Raw genomic sequence first — 16153 nt, 5'->3', positions numbered from 1 at the left:
GGCTGCGACGCCCACCACACACACCCGCTTATGGATTTGGTAGCCATTCGGGCCACGGTGGGACAAGCAGACGGACGACAAGCGATATGACATTTGCCCCACTTAAAACCATGACCTGAAGGTTACCCACGTCAGAACAGATGATCATTAAAGCCGGACGACAAGCGTCTAACACCAGAACAGATGAATCAGCCAATTAACCATGCCAAAAATGAAAAAAGATGATCATTAAAACAAAATTATGAACATGACGAGTGGAAGAATCTATTGAGGATGTTAAAAGAGTCAAAAAGACAAGACGATTATGATTTTGATGTTAAAAGAAGAAAACAAAAAGATGCCGGGGAATACAACATTACTGATTTCCACTAAATACTTTTCCAAGCCATAAAAAGCAAAAAAGTCTGGCAAAACTAGTTTAATTGATGTCATCCATGCTTGACATGGACCACCACAAGCTCATCCCTCTTAGTTCAGCTTATCAATGAGCTCATTGATGTGATCTTCACGGTTGCCTGCATCGCCACCCTCCTTGTAGAGCTTTTTCTTCATCTGTAATCTGCGTTCTGGGCATTTAAGCTTGAATGGCCACAGGAAGCTGGTAACCTCCTTGAAATGTGATCCCACTGTGGCGATCTCATGCACGACATCTTCAAGACAGATGATACCATACTTCCCAAGTGCCTATTTCACACACAACAAATATTAACAAGTGTATAAACTTCTGGTTCGGTAACAAATACCAAGAAGACGAGAAGGAAGTGACAAAACAAAGAAGCAGATAATGAAAGCAGAAGAGTTGTCTTGCATTCAAGTCTCACAATGAGAATGTCGGCTCGGTGACCTGGTGCAGGCTTCTGCTAGATTTCCCATAATTTATTGACAATTGATATGCTGGTAAGTTAAGATGGAAGGCCTTAGCCTATCAAACTGGAGATAAAAAATCATGGACTGGAGACCCTACAAGTCAATTAATGCTGCTGCATGGTCAGATATTTTGACTACACAACAAAATTGGCTGCTGAGCTGTGGCTGGCTGGAAATTTGCTGTAGTGTAGTCGAGGTCACCACCAGAAGTTTATCTCCAGAAATTAATCGAGGTCCTAAAAGTTGTATCATTTATATGCCTGGAATGAAGCAGTAATCAAGTGTCGATATGCACAAAAGCCCAGGCATTAAGACAAAAGACAGAAAAAAAAAAAAAGTGGCACTAAGCCATGACCACCATGCTATGTCCATCTTAGAAGAAAGAACTCCCTAAGATAACAGAATAACTGAAGATCAAGAGTCTTTATACACAAAAGGATCAGTAGGGTATAGAAGTGCAAAAAGATATCTCCCATTCACTAAAGAGTCATGTGCAGCTTTCTGAATGTTAATAACCAGATCAAGCTTAGGTTTCCACTGGAATATCTATCCTAAGTATTTCCAAGAGCTTCATTTTATTGCATAACTTTCTTTACTTCAAGGATATGCAGAGAAGTTACTATGACAGGTACACCTCCAGAAAGAAAACACTGCAAACTACCATGTAGCAACACATTTTATCATGTCTGAAACAAACCAAAGAAAATGAAGTAAAAAACTGTCCATGTGCGATGCTAAAGACATGAACATTCTCAATGTGAACTAAGAAATAAATTTGCACATGAAACTACTAAGTATCTCATACAATGACAGAAATTTGCACTTTAGTTGCTCAAATATGACAGAAAATCTAAAGTAGTATTAGCAATATCTTGACCACCATCATACCTGCTCAATGACGTTGTTGTCAGTAAGAGGAGTCCTCTCCTTTTCTATATTTCCACAGCCCTTCTTGTAAACAAGCTCCCTCACACTTTTCAAAGTAGGATAACTATAAAGTTGAAACCAAACAAATTAGAAGAAAAAAGAACAGTTTAGGTTAGAATTAAGTTTTGCATAATTACCCATAAGTAATGAACGGTTCTACAGTCAGAAGCATTCTCAAATTTGCTTCATTGGCTTTCAGAAATACACCACTTAAGATATGTCTCAACCGCAACTTATTTAAGATTTGTCTTGTCCGGGGATGCATATCCTTTGATCTGAATTCAAGGTAACATTTGAGCAGATAAAAAAACATCCAAGAAGGTTAAACATGAAGTTCAAGAACAGAAAAAAGCAGGATCACATGACATCTAACTCACCCATGGATGCGAATAACAAAAAGTAACTTAGACTTTATGGCATCATTGGAAGATTTCCGTAGCTTTAGCCTCTGCTTCATGCGAACAAAGTCCAGCTCCTACGTATTTATGGTCTCATTAGGTCCAAAATTGAGAACTGACCCTTCTTATATATAAGGCAGTTAGATTAACTACAGAACTTATCTACAAACAGATATTAATTGAACTGCATGAAAATCCAGAGTGCTGGAAGGCACATATCTAACTGACTTCACTACATCACAAAGTATAAGCCACAGCAACCAAGGTCAAGAGATACCCATGAGAACATGGTAGATATCTGCCACCAAGGAATAACACAGCAAGTCACACCCCTTTCATCAGAATTCGGGACTAAATACATATCCATATTTTGCAATTTACACACAAATCCAAACTTTTGTGAATTTCTTTATCTGCCCACAAACTCAAACATAACACACTAGCATCAAATTTTCCTCAAGAAAATAGAGAGCACAATAGTTTTTCCAGTGAAAGCAAGAGACTGAGACAAACATAAAATATTTGAACAGAAGGCATCACAAACAGAACTACCTTATATGTACTATCTACATCTCCAATTCCCATGAGTTTGCTTTTCACTATGTCAAGTTTATTTTAGATTATTCCAAGTCTTAGTTAGAACACACGGTCATTTTTTGGTCATCTCAACAAAGTCTCAGTTGTAATGTTGATCAATGTTTAACAGGTCACTTGGGTCAGGATTTTGGTTGAGTTCGAGTTGTCTCAGGTGCTTAAGGAGTTTACCAATTTTAGACAAAGTAGCAACCTATTGGAGTTACTTTTAAGAGGTCAGGTGGCCTGCTCAAGACCCTGTTCAGCTATGACTAGAGAACCAATACATGACTAGAGAACCAACCTAATGGTTGGTTCATATCCCTCATCATAAAAGTTTGTGTTCAGCTGGAAATTTTGATTACTTAAGACTAGTGACACATTGTAAAAGAAACAGATTTCTTCTTTAATTTTGTAACAGAAAGAAATTCAAAATTAAAGAAAGTCTAGGATTGGCTCAGTGCATGATGCTATCACCGATGTGGAGACTAGAGAATGTCAACATATGCAGTCTGACTGTTGCAAGTATGGAAAATATTTCTGTGACTTGAACCTTTGTTACCCATGTCAAGAGGAGCGACCTATTGCATGCAAGGGTTATCATACAACATAAATAGGGAAAAAATGAATGATCTGAAATGATACTTCAACATTGGCATAAACCAATTCATTTCATATGATATACCTTCTGATATCTTAAGAAATGAGGAGCCATTTAAATTTATATCTCATTTGAATAAATTTGGTTAGTTTAGGGATACTTTACAATGTCATGAGTTGCCACATGACAACATCTCTCTACTTTAGTGTTCTAGATTATCCAAGAAGAATAAAAAAAGTCAACACAAAATGATGGAAGAAATTGATCATCAGAAGTCAATCAATCAGATAAATCATAAAAAAGAATGGTTATTCTTCAAATCACATCTGAAATTCCATCTTTCTCAAAAAACAACCATGAGAAAGAGTATATGATTGATTCACTTTGATGGATTTGTAATCTTTCCTCGTTTTTTGTATGTGTTCTTTACTTGAGAAATATAAAAAAAGTGAAAGTGCTCGTAACTAAGGACAATAGAATGATTGAATAAACCGCCATTCTTTTACCACATTATATGTAATTAATGTGAGGTATGAGACCTTCATCGTGTTTTTCCTTAAACTAGAGTGAGTTTCTTTTTTTTTATCTGAATTAGTATCAATTCCTGACTCTCACTGTCTCTCTTGCTCTATTCCCAAATTTAAATATATACATATCGTTTCTTTGCTCGTCATGTGCTTGACCTACATCAAGAATATGCTCCTACTTTGAAATTTTAATTGTTAAACGTGGGATCATGTGCATTGTTTAAATTGCATCAAATGAGAATCCATTAGCAGGATTAACTAAAGATCCCCTATGTTAGCACATTCTAATAGATGATGAAGCATCTAAACCAACATTTCCACATGCCAAAAGAACAAATTGGAACATACCATCATTTGACTTGAAATTCATGTTGAACAATGCAATAAAGTTCACTACTGAATCGTAATTTCCTGTGGGTAATTGCAAGATATATACAGCATTTGATGTCTAAAGGCATGATTGAGTGCAGCAGATGCAATTTATGTGTATGGGCTAGGGTTAAGCCAAACCAATATTGGTTAGGTACACAATTCAATTAAGTCTAGCTCCCATCTAAACGTAAATTAAGGGTAAGCGTACTGGAAATGTGTAAAAGGAGTATGGCTTCTACTCAATCTAAATTACAATCCAATTTTGGCATTCTTACATGGCCATGTACCATCATTTTAGCCCTTTTGACTGCCTTTTAGAGAACAGCTGAAACAGATTCTCAATTTCTAAATGATGATAAGTTGCAGCAAAAGTAATATTGGAGAAAAGTTTGTCCTTTTTAAAAGTTCTGATCCTATATTCATCGAATAACTTCTTTCCAAACTCAGCCAATGACAATTTGGCCCACCCAGCCCAATGTTTCTGCATTGGACAAACCTAAGCTGATTTGATTTGTTGGCATAACAATGCCTCAATACATCACCTCGCCTTTCCTCCTGTTTGATGCTGCTGCTCCTCTCTCTCTCTCTCTCTCTCTCTCTCTCTCTCTCTCTCTCTCTCTCTCTGTGCTTCAACTATGTATATGACATCATAAAGAATACAAGATAATGGATTAGAACAAGCCAGTTCCTGCTAGCTTAAAAATTTTTAGCACTTGAGGATGGTGAAATATTTTATGGGCCATTGTCCTGAAGATCATAGAGGTAGGTAATCCAACAGAGTTTTGTTAATTTGCAGTTAGGCAGTTTTAACATTTCAGAAAAGGAATTATGTCATGCATATAAGAAGAGTCCACGATAATAGAGCAGTTCTTAAATGAGACAATCAAGTTGGTAAACTAAAACTGACAAGACAAAGATGTAAAACCATTGTAGTTTAGCTTTCCAAGTACGAAGACTTACTTTGTCACGATATTCTTTGACAAACTCTTCAGGCCTTTTAATGGCAGGCTTCAAGCTTTCTTTACTTTTCTTTCGCTCTGCTAATCGCTCCCTTTTCTTGATAACCCATTCCTCATTGTTTTTTCTTTTCTTCAACACTGTCTCTTGGACATAGTTAAGGGGCTGCGGCTCGTCGTCAGCCATGACAGCCTATCCTGAGAACAACTCCCCCTGTGCATTTGACGTTGCAACATGTCAAGCAAACCAAGGAAGAGAACACTATAAGCACCACTATGGATTACAAAAAGCGGAATATTAAGTGAAAACCCAAAAGAAGGGAATGAAGTGAACCTAAATACTGTTACATAAATAAAGAGAAAGCCCCACCAACGAATTCAGAGATCGCCGGAGACACTAAAGCAAATAAATCCATGAGTGGTTTTGAAGAAAAAGCGCACATATTTAAGCAAGCACAGGCGGATGATAACGGACTACCACAAAAGAAAAAAAATGAACCACATACAACTGGAAGAATTACTAAAGAAGAAACCAATGAAACGAAGAAACAACTATCTAAAGCTAAAAATTACAGGTTCTTACGAGAGCAACAGAGGAAATCTAACAAAAACTAGAGATTGAGAAGCCTCGATTCGCTTGAAAACGGGGCTGATACTTCGCACGAGTAAATGTAAAGGATACAAAAGAACAAGCATCTCAAACCAAAAACATACCGAATATTACAGGAAGAAGAGAGGAAATCAAACAAATGCTATAGATTGAGGAGCTTCGATACGTCTGAAAACGAGATTGATCAATATCAGGAGGAAGGAGAAGGACGATTACGTTTGTTGGTGTTTCACCACTCTACTGACGAGAGAGGAGGCGAAGGGAGGCCGAGCGAAGGAAAGAGAGGTTAGGGTTTTGCTTCACGTTTTATACCCCAAAACGATACCGGTATTGTTACTGCTCCGAAGGAACTCGGTGGCGGTTCAGACCGTCCGGTTCGAGTTAAGTCGAACCCGACCGCAAGAAAGGCCGGTTTGACCTGATTATATCTGGACCGGGGTTTTTTCATTTATTCGCACACACACACATAAATATATATATATATATATATATATATATATATATATAGTCAGAAAAATTAATTGTATTTTATATTGTTATTTTTATTATACTTTATGTATAAACTAGTAATTTAAAACCATTGATTAACTTGACTTTTATGGATTTTTATTTTTATTTTTCGTTCCTATGCACTAGACGCTAATTGTGGGACTCTTAAGGCCGGTTTGACCTGATTATATCTGGACAAATATCCGGTCCATATATAATCAGGTCAAACCGGCCTTTCTTGCGGTCGGGTTCGACTTAACTCGAACCGGACGGTCTGAACCGCCACCGATTTCCTTCGGAGCAGTAACAATACCGGTATCGTTATGGGGTATAAAACGTGAAGCAAAACCCTAACCTCTCTTTCCTTCGCTCGGCCTTACTTAAGCTATCTTAAATGAAGCAGCTAAAACATCAAATACATTAACCATGAAGCAGCATGAAGAAAGGGAAAAGGACGGATAAGTTTTACATCAAACTCGATGGTACCACGACAATATTTGCAAGATAGGTTTGAGTAGTATCATCATCATCATCATTGCCATCATTTGAAAAAAAATAATTTAAAACTTCTTAGCAATCAAAAAAAGGAAGAACCACCTAACAATTATATGAACATTTTATAACTGAATAACCTGAAGATTTAGTTTGGAGCTGTATCTATATCTTTAGTTATATTTATGTTGAATATGAAGAAGGCAATGAACTACAACTTTTCATGAAAGTAGCCTCCTCTCAATCATAATGACCATGCTGTTGGCATCTACCACTAACGCAGCAAAAAGACCCAAACCCAATATATTGGTTACAATCTTTGCTTAAACAAGGAAATCGCTTACGACTATATAATTAACACAAATACCAAAGCCGTGGCATTTGGTCTCAAGCTAACCCTAGAACATCTCTGCTTACAGAAAATAACACAAGAAATTATTTTTATCACCTAAAATTCAAGGAACGGGTGAGAGATCGAGACTAAATACTGGAGAATTGCGCCAGCTAACAAGATCATGCGTCAAAATCGAATTCCGAAGCCTAAAAGCCGTGGAAAAAGGGGGAGCGAAGAAACAGAACCTCGGATCAGAGCAAAAGAGCGCGAAGGGGCAAGCGTTCCTGGTCTTCTGCGATCGACTCTTCCTCGATCGAGGAGCAGAGTTGGAAGAGGGAAGGGATTTAGGGTTCGTCGCAGCGAGAACGAGAGACGAGGAGGAGGGGGAAGGGGCGGGGGGGGGGGAGGGCTGTTATCGCACCCAGACTCGAGCACCCGTATTTCTGACCCAGTTGGGTCGGGACTTGGGAGATCATGGGTGTGGCTGTGGGGTGCCATTAGTACTTCCGGATTTAGATGACGAACCCGCCTACCCATACGAAAGACGGGACCCACCTAACTGGAGTTGGGCCCCCACTGACATCTGCGTGGGTCCCTCTTCTCTCGTCTTTCCTTTTTTTTCGAACACCAGCTGGCAAATTTGCACATATATAAATATAATATTAGTCCAAAATAAGTTATTGTTTTTTTATTTATTTTCTTCAAATTTAATTTAACAAATTCTCAAAAGCTTGTGTATATCTATAAATGGTGGTAAATCTACTTTCAATGATATTAATATCCTTTCAAAACCACTAATAATTATAAGAATATTATAGATACGTTAGATGCATATGTGAACATTAGTATTTGAAGGAAAACAATACGCTATTATATCTAAAATGATGTAAAGATCATAATGTCAAGAGAAATACATAAGTGATGTGCTATCAAAATTTATAAGAAATACAGAACTTCTAACGGATGGATACGCCAAAAATGATATTTTCAACTCACCCGACGGCTGCGACGCCCACCACACACACCCGCTTATGGATTTGGTAGCCATTCGGGCCACGGTGGGACAAGCAGACGGACGACAAGCGATATGACATTTGCCCCACTTAAAACCATGACCTGAAGGTTACCCACGTCAGAACAGATGATCATTAAAGCCGGACGACAAGCGTCTAACACCAGAACAGATGAATCAGCCAATTAACCATGCCAAAAATGAAAAAAGATGATCATTAAAACAAAATTATGAACATGACGAGTGGAAGAATCTATTGAGGATGTTAAAAGAGTCAAAAAGACAAGACGATTATGATTTTGATGTTAAAAGAAGAAAACAAAAAGATGCCGGGGAATACAACATTACTGATTTCCACTAAATACTTTTCCAAGCCATAAAAAGCAAAAAAGTCTGGCAAAACTAGTTTAATTGATGTCATCCATGCTTGACATGGACCACCACAAGCTCATCCCTCTTAGTTCAGCTTATCAATGAGCTCATTGATGTGATCTTCACGGTTGCCTGCATCGCCACCCTCCTTGTAGAGCTTTTTCTTCATCTGTAATCTGCGTTCTGGGCATTTAAGCTTGAATGGCCACAGGAAGCTGGTAACCTCCTTGAAATGTGATCCCACTGTGGCGATCTCATGCACGACATCTTCAAGACAGATGATACCATACTTCCCAAGTGCCTATTTCACACACAACAAATATTAACAAGTGTATAAACTTCTGGTTCGGTAACAAATACCAAGAAGACGAGAAGGAAGTGACAAAACAAAGAAGCAGATAATGAAAGCAGAAGAGTTGTCTTGCATTCAAGTCTCACAATGAGAATGTCGGCTCGGTGACCTGGTGCAGGCTTCTGCTAGATTTCCCATAATTTATTGACAATTGATATGCTGGTAAGTTAAGATGGAAGGCCTTAGCCTATCAAACTGGAGATAAAAAATCATGGACTGGAGACCCTACAAGTCAATTAATGCTGCTGCATGGTCAGATATTTTGACTACACAACAAAATTGGCTGCTGAGCTGTGGCTGGCTGGAAATTTGCTGTAGTGTAGTCGAGGTCACCACCAGAAGTTTATCTCCAGAAATTAATCGAGGTCCTAAAAGTTGTATCATTTATATGCCTGGAATGAAGCAGTAATCAAGTGTCGATATGCACAAAAGCCCAGGCATTAAGACAAAAGACAGAAAAAAAAAAAAAGTGGCACTAAGCCATGACCACCATGCTATGTCCATCTTAGAAGAAAGAACTCCCTAAGATAACAGAATAACTGAAGATCAAGAGTCTTTATACACAAAAGGATCAGTAGGGTATAGAAGTGCAAAAAGATATCTCCCATTCACTAAAGAGTCATGTGCAGCTTTCTGAATGTTAATAACCAGATCAAGCTTAGGTTTCCACTGGAATATCTATCCTAAGTATTTCCAAGAGCTTCATTTTATTGCATAACTTTCTTTACTTCAAGGATATGCAGAGAAGTTACTATGACAGGTACACCTCCAGAAAGAAAACACTGCAAACTACCATGTAGCAACACATTTTATCATGTCTGAAACAAACCAAAGAAAATGAAGTAAAAAACTGTCCATGTGCGATGCTAAAGACATGAACATTCTCAATGTGAACTAAGAAATAAATTTGCACATGAAACTACTAAGTATCTCATACAATGACAGAAATTTGCACTTTAGTTGCTCAAATATGACAGAAAATCTAAAGTAGTATTAGCAATATCTTGACCACCATCATACCTGCTCAATGACGTTGTTGTCAGTAAGAGGAGTCCTCTCCTTTTCTATATTTCCACAGCCCTTCTTGTAAACAAGCTCCCTCACACTTTTCAAAGTAGGATAACTATAAAGTTGAAACCAAACAAATTAGAAGAAAAAAGAACAGTTTAGGTTAGAATTAAGTTTTGCATAATTACCCATAAGTAATGAACGGTTCTACAGTCAGAAGCATTCTCAAATTTGCTTCATTGGCTTTCAGAAATACACCACTTAAGATATGTCTCAACCGCAACTTATTTAAGATTTGTCTTGTCCGGGGATGCATATCCTTTGATCTGAATTCAAGGTAACATTTGAGCAGATAAAAAAACATCCAAGAAGGTTAAACATGAAGTTCAAGAACAGAAAAAAGCAGGATCACATGACATCTAACTCACCCATGGATGCGAATAACAAAAAGTAACTTAGACTTTATGGCATCATTGGAAGATTTCCGTAGCTTTAGCCTCTGCTTCATGCGAACAAAGTCCAGCTCCTACGTATTTATGGTCTCATTAGGTCCAAAATTGAGAACTGACCCTTCTTATATATAAGGCAGTTAGATTAACTACAGAACTTATCTACAAACAGATATTAATTGAACTGCATGAAAATCCAGAGTGCTGGAAGGCACATATCTAACTGACTTCACTACATCACAAAGTATAAGCCACAGCAACCAAGGTCAAGAGATACCCATGAGAACATGGTAGATATCTGCCACCAAGGAATAACACAGCAAGTCACACCCCTTTCATCAGAATTCGGGACTAAATACATATCCATATTTTGCAATTTACACACAAATCCAAACTTTTGTGAATTTCTTTATCTGCCCACAAACTCAAACATAACACACTAGCATCAAATTTTCCTCAAGAAAATAGAGAGCACAATAGTTTTTCCAGTGAAAGCAAGAGACTGAGACAAACATAAAATATTTGAACAGAAGGCATCACAAACAGAACTACCTTATATGTACTATCTATCTACATCTCCAATTCCCATGAGTTTGCTTTTCACTATGTCAAGTTTATTTTAGATTATTCCAAGTCTTAGTTAGAACACACGGTCATTTTTTGGTCATCTCAACAAAGTCTCAGTTGTAATGTTGATCAATGTTTAACAGGTCACTTGGGTCAGGATTTTGGTTGAGTTCGAGTTGTCTCAGGTGCTTAAGGAGTTTACCAATTTTAGACAAAGTAGCAACCTATTGGAGTTACTTTTAAGAGGTCAGGTGGCCTGCTCAAGACCCTGTTCAGCTATGACTAGAGAACCAATACATGACTAGAGAACCAACCTAATGGTTGGTTCATATCCCTCATCATAAAAGTTTGTGTTCAGCTGGAAATTTTGATTACTTAAGACTAGTGACACATTGTAAAAGAAACAGATTTCTTCTTTAATTTTGTAACAGAAAGAAATTCAAAATTAAAGAAAGTCTAGGATTGGCTCAGTGCATGATGCTATCACCGATGTGGAGACTAGAGAATGTCAACATATGCAGTCTGACTGTTGCAAGTATGGAAAATATTTCTGTGACTTGAACCTTTGTTACCCATGTCAAGAGGAGCGACCTATTGCATGCAAGGGTTATCATACAACATAAATAGGGAAAAAATGAATGATCTGAAATGATACTTCAACATTGGCATAAACCAATTCATTTCATATGATATACCTTCTCATATCTTAAGAAATGAGGAGCCATTTAAATTTATATCTCATTTGAATAAATTTGGTTAGTTTAGGGATACTTTACAATGTCATGAGTTGCCACATGACAACATCTCTCTACTTTAGTGTTCTAGATTATCCAAGAAGAATAAAAAAAGTCAACACAAAATGATGGAAGAAATTGATCATCAGAAGTCAATCAATCAGATAAATCATAAAAAAGAATGGTTATTCTTCAAATCACATCTGAAATTCCATCTTTCTCAAAAAATAACCATGAGAAAGAGTATATGATTGATTCACTTTGATGGATTTGTAATCTTTCCTCGTTTTTTGTATGTGTTCTTTACTTGAGAAATATAAAAAAAGTGAAAGTGCTCGTAACTAAGGACAATAGAATGATTGAATAAACCGCCATTCTTTTACCACATTATATGTAATTAATGTGAGGTATGAGACCTTCATCGTGTTTTTCCTTAAACTAGAGTGAGTTTCTTTTTTTTTATCTGAATTAGTATCAATTCCTGACTCTCACTGTCTCTCTTGCTCTATTCCCAAATTTAAATATATACATATCGTTTCTTTGCTCGTCATGTGCTTGACCTACATCAAGAATATGCTCCTACTTTGAAATTTTAATTGTTAAACGTGGGATCATGTGCATTGTTTAAATTGCATCAAATGAGAATCCATTAGCAGGATTAACTAAAGATCCCCTATGTTAGCACATTCTAATAGATGATGAAGCATCTAAACCAACATTTCCACATGCCAAAAGAACAAATTGGAACATACCATCATTTGACTTGAAATTCATGTTGAACAATGCAATAAAGTTCACTACTGAATCGTAATTTCCTGTGGGTAATTGCAAGATATATACAGCATTTGATGTCTAAAGGCATGATTGAGTGCAGCAGATGCAATTTATGTGTATGGGCTAGGGTTAAGCCAAACCAATATTGGTTAGGTACACAATTCAATTAAGTCTAGCTCCCATCTAAACGTAAATTAAGGGTAAGCGTACTGGAAATGTGTAAAAGGAGTATGGCTTCTACTCAATCTAAATTACAATCCAATTTTGGCATTCTTACATGGCCATGTACCATCATTTTAGCCCTTTTGACTGCCTTTTAGAGAACAGCTGAAACAGATTCTCAATTTCTAAATGATGATAAGTTGCAGCAAAAGTAATATTGGAGAAAAGTTTGTCCTTTTTAAAAGTTCTGATCCTATATTCATCGAATAACTTCTTTCCAAACTCAGCCAATGACAATTTGGCCCACCCAGCCCAATCTTTCTGCATTGGACAAACCTAAGCTGATTTGATTTGTTGGCATAACAATGCCTCAATACATCACCTCGCCTTTCCTCCTGTTTGATGCTGCTGCTCCTCTCTCTCTCTCTCTCTCTCTCTCTCTCTCTCTGTGCTTCAACTATGTATATGACATCATAAAGAATACAAGATAATGGATTAGAACAAGCCAGTTCCTGCTAGCTTAAAAATTTTTAGCACTTGAGGATGGTGAAATATTTTATGGGCCATTGTCCTGAAGATCATAGAGGTAGGTAATCCAACAGAGTTTTGTTAATTTGCAGTTAGGCAGTTTTAACATTTCAGAAAAGGAATTATGTCATGCATATAAGAAGAGTCCACGATAATAGAGCAGTTCTTAAATGAGACAATCAAGTTGGTAAACTAAAACTGACAAGACAAAGATGTAAAACCATTGTAGTTTAGCTTTCCAAGTACGAAGACTTACTTTGTCACGATATTCTTTGACAAACTCTTCAGGCCTTTTAATGGCAGGCTTCAAGCTTTCTTTACTTTTCTTTCGCTCTGCTAATCGCTCCCTTTTCTTGATAACCCATTCCTCATTGTTTTTTCTTTTCTTCAACACTGTCTCTTGGACATAGTTAAGGGGCTGCGGCTCGTCGTCAGCCATGACAGCCTATCCTGAGAACAACTCCCCCTGTGCATTTGACGTTGCAACATGTCAAGCAAACCAAGGAAGAGAACACTATAAGCACCACTATGGATTACAAAAAGCGGAATATTAAGTGAAAACCCAAAAGAAGGGAATGAAGTGAACCTAAATACTGTTACATAAATAAAGAGAAAGCCCCACCAACGAATTCAGAGATCGCCGGAGACACTAAAGCAAATAAATCCATGAGTGGTTTTGAAGAAAAAGCGCACATATTTAAGCAAGCACAGGCGGATGATAACGGACTACCACAAAAGAAAAAAAATGAACCACATACAACTGGAAGAATTACTAAAGAAGAAACCAATGAAACGAAGAAACAACTATCTAAAGCTAAAAATTACAGGTTCTTACGAGAGCAACAGAGGAAATCTAACAAAAACTAGAGATTGAGAAGCCTCGATTCGCTTGAAAACGGGGCTGATACTTCGCACGAGTAAATGTAAAGGATACAAAAGAACAAGCATCTCAAACCAAAAACATACCGAATATTACAGGAAGAAGAGAGGAAATCAAACAAATGCTATAGATTGAGGAGCTTCGATACGTCTGAAAACGAGATTGATCAATATCAGGAGGAAGGAGAAGGACGATTACGTTTGTTGGTGTTTCACCACTCTACTGACGAGAGAGGAGGCGAAGGGAGGCCGAGCGAAGGAAAGAGAGGTTAGGGTTTTGCTTCACGTTTTATACCCCAAAACGATACCGGTATTGTTACTGCTCCGAAGGAACTCGGTGGCGGTTCAGACCGTCCGGTTCGAGTTAAGTCGAACCCGACCGCAAGAAAGGCCGGTTTGACCTGATTATATCTGGACCGGGGTTTTTTCATTTATTCGCACACACACACATAAATATATATATATATATATATATATATATAGTCAGAAAAATTAATTGTATTTTATATTGTTATTTTTATTATACTTTATGTATAAACTAGTAATTTAAAACCATTGATTAACTTGACTTTTATGGATTTTTATTTTTATTTTTCGTTCCTATGCACTAGACGCTAATTGTGGGACTCTTAAGGCCGGTTTGACCTGATTATATCTGGACAAATATCCGGTCCATATATAATCAGGTCAAACCGGCCTTTCTTGCGGTCGGGTTCGACTTAACTCGAACCGGACGGTCTGAACCGCCACCGATTTCCTTCGGAGCAGTAACAATACCGGTATCGTTATGGGGTATAAAACGTGAAGCAAAACCCTAACCTCTCTTTCCTTCGCTCGGCCTTACTTAAGCTATCTTAAATGAAGCAGCTAAAACATCAAATACATTAACCATGAAGCAGCATGAAGAAAGGGAAAAGGACGGATAAGTTTTACATCAAACTCGATGGTACCACGACAATATTTGCAAGATAGGTTTGAGTAGTATCATCATCATCATCATTGCCATCATTTGAAAAAAAATAATTTAAAACTTCTTAGCAATCAAAAAAAGGAAGAACCACCTCACAATTATATGAACATTTTATAACTGAATAACCTGAAGATTTAGTTTGGAGCTGTATCTATATCTTTAGTTATATTTATGTTGAATATGAAGAAGGCAATGAACTACAACTTTTCATGAAAGTAGCCTCCTCTCAATCATAATGACCATGCTGTTGGCATCTACCACTAACGCAGCAAAAAGACCCAAACCCAATATATTGGTTACAATCTTTGCTTAAACAAGGAAATCGCTTACGACTATATAATTAACACAAATACCAAAGCCGTGGCATTTGGTCTCAAGCTAACCCTAGAACATCTCTGCTTACAGAAAATAACACAAGAAATTATTTTTATCACCTAAAATTCAAGGAACGGGTGAGAGATCGAGACTAAATACTGGAGAATTGCGCCAGCTAACAAGATCATGCGTCAAAATCGAATTCCGAAGCCTAAAAGCCGTGGAAAAAGGGGGAGCGAAGAAACAGAACCTCGGATCAGAGCAAAAGAGCGCGAAGGGGCAAGCGTTCCTGGTCTTCTGCGATCGACTCTTCCTCGATCGAGGAGCAGAGTTGGAAGAGGGAAGGGATTTAGGGTTCGTCGCAGCGAGAATGAGAGACGAGGAGGAGGGGGAAGGGGCGGGGGGGGGGGAGGGCTGTTATCGCACCCAGACTCGAGCACCCGTATTTCTGACCCAGTTGGGTCGGGACTTGGGAGATCATGGGTGTGGCTGTGGGGTGCCATTAGTACTTCCGGATTTAGATGACGAACCCGCCTACCCATACGAAAGACGGGGCCCACCTAACTGGAGTTGGGCCCCCACTGACATCTGCGTGGGTCCCTCTTCTCTCGTCTTTCCTTTTTTTTCGAACACCAGCTGGCAAATTTGCACATATATAAATATAATATTAGTCCAAAATAAGTTATTGTTTTTTTATTTATTTTCTTCAAATTTAATTTAACAAATTCTCAAAAGCTTGTGTATATCTATAAATGGTGGTAAATCTACTTTCAATGATATTAATATCCTTTCAAAACCACTAATAATTATAAGAATATTATAGATACGTTAGATGCATAAAAATATTTTAACTCAAACTAACACTAATCACAATTAGCTGACATT

General features: G+C 37.6%; 2 protein-coding genes across 6 annotated transcripts; both read right to left on the bottom strand.

Moving 5' to 3' along the window:
* Positions 1-212: 212 nt before the first annotated feature.
* LOC135605217 (large ribosomal subunit protein uL30x-like) lies at positions 213-7557 on the bottom strand. 3 transcript variants are annotated; one of them, XM_065095037.1, is made up of 6 exons: positions 7392-7557; positions 5226-5419; positions 2172-2269; positions 1932-2069; positions 1756-1858; positions 213-684 (listed from the first exon to the last, which is right to left on the bottom strand). In XM_065095037.1, the coding sequence occupies exons 2-6, from the start codon at positions 5406-5408 to the stop codon at positions 469-471; spliced, it is 738 nt and encodes a 245-aa protein (XP_064951109.1). In that variant the 5' UTR covers positions 5409-5419; positions 7392-7557; the 3' UTR covers positions 213-468. The 3 variants fall into 3 exon arrangements, with proteins under 3 accessions (XP_064951109.1, XP_064951110.1, XP_064951108.1); XM_065095038.1 differs by having other exon boundaries at positions 5226-5414; XM_065095036.1 differs by having other exon boundaries at positions 5226-5435; positions 7392-7556.
* An 802-nt stretch (positions 7558-8359) lies between these two features.
* Positions 8360-15676, bottom strand: LOC135605219 (large ribosomal subunit protein uL30x-like). 3 transcript variants are annotated; one of them, XM_065095039.1, is made up of 6 exons: positions 15519-15676; positions 13361-13570; positions 10319-10416; positions 10079-10216; positions 9903-10005; positions 8360-8831 (listed from the first exon to the last, which is right to left on the bottom strand). In XM_065095039.1, the coding sequence occupies exons 2-6, from the start codon at positions 13541-13543 to the stop codon at positions 8616-8618; spliced, it is 738 nt and encodes a 245-aa protein (XP_064951111.1). In that variant the 5' UTR covers positions 13544-13570; positions 15519-15676; the 3' UTR covers positions 8360-8615. The 3 variants fall into 3 exon arrangements, with proteins under 3 accessions (XP_064951111.1, XP_064951112.1, XP_064951113.1); XM_065095040.1 differs by having other exon boundaries at positions 13361-13554; positions 15519-15664; XM_065095041.1 differs by having other exon boundaries at positions 13361-13549; positions 15519-15659.
* Positions 15677-16153: the final 477 nt, after the last annotated feature.

This window comes from Musa acuminata, chromosome BXJ2-2 (assembly GCF_036884655.1).
Source record: "Musa acuminata AAA Group cultivar baxijiao chromosome BXJ2-2, Cavendish_Baxijiao_AAA, whole genome shotgun sequence".
NCBI classification, from domain to species: Eukaryota; Viridiplantae; Streptophyta; class Magnoliopsida; order Zingiberales; family Musaceae; genus Musa; species Musa acuminata.
Note: the sequence above shows the minus strand (reverse complement) of the source record. Positions and strands in the feature narration are given on the sequence as shown.

What these genes read in the sequence shown, in the direction of transcription:
- LOC135605217 (XM_065095037.1), bottom strand. Translation starts at nt 5,408, where the DNA reads ATGGCTGACGACGAGCCGCAGCCCCTTAACTATGTCCAAGAGACAGTG. An exon ending in TTTGTTATTCGCATCCATGG is followed by an intron (nt 2,070 to 2,171) that starts GTGAGTTAGATG and finishes CCTTGAATTCAG; the next exon opens with ATCAAAGGATATGCATCCCC. An exon ending in ACAACAACGTCATTGAGCAG is followed by an intron (nt 685 to 1,755) that starts GTATGATGGTGG and finishes TGTGTGAAATAG; the next exon opens with GCACTTGGGAAGTATGGTAT.
- LOC135605219 (XM_065095039.1), bottom strand. Translation starts at nt 13,543, where the DNA reads ATGGCTGACGACGAGCCGCAGCCCCTTAACTATGTCCAAGAGACAGTG. An exon ending in TCAAAGAATATCGTGACAAA is followed by an intron (nt 10,417 to 13,360) that starts GTAAGTCTTCGT and finishes ATAAATACGTAG; the next exon opens with GAGCTGGACTTTGTTCGCAT. An exon ending in TTTGTTATTCGCATCCATGG is followed by an intron (nt 10,217 to 10,318) that starts GTGAGTTAGATG and finishes CCTTGAATTCAG; the next exon opens with ATCAAAGGATATGCATCCCC.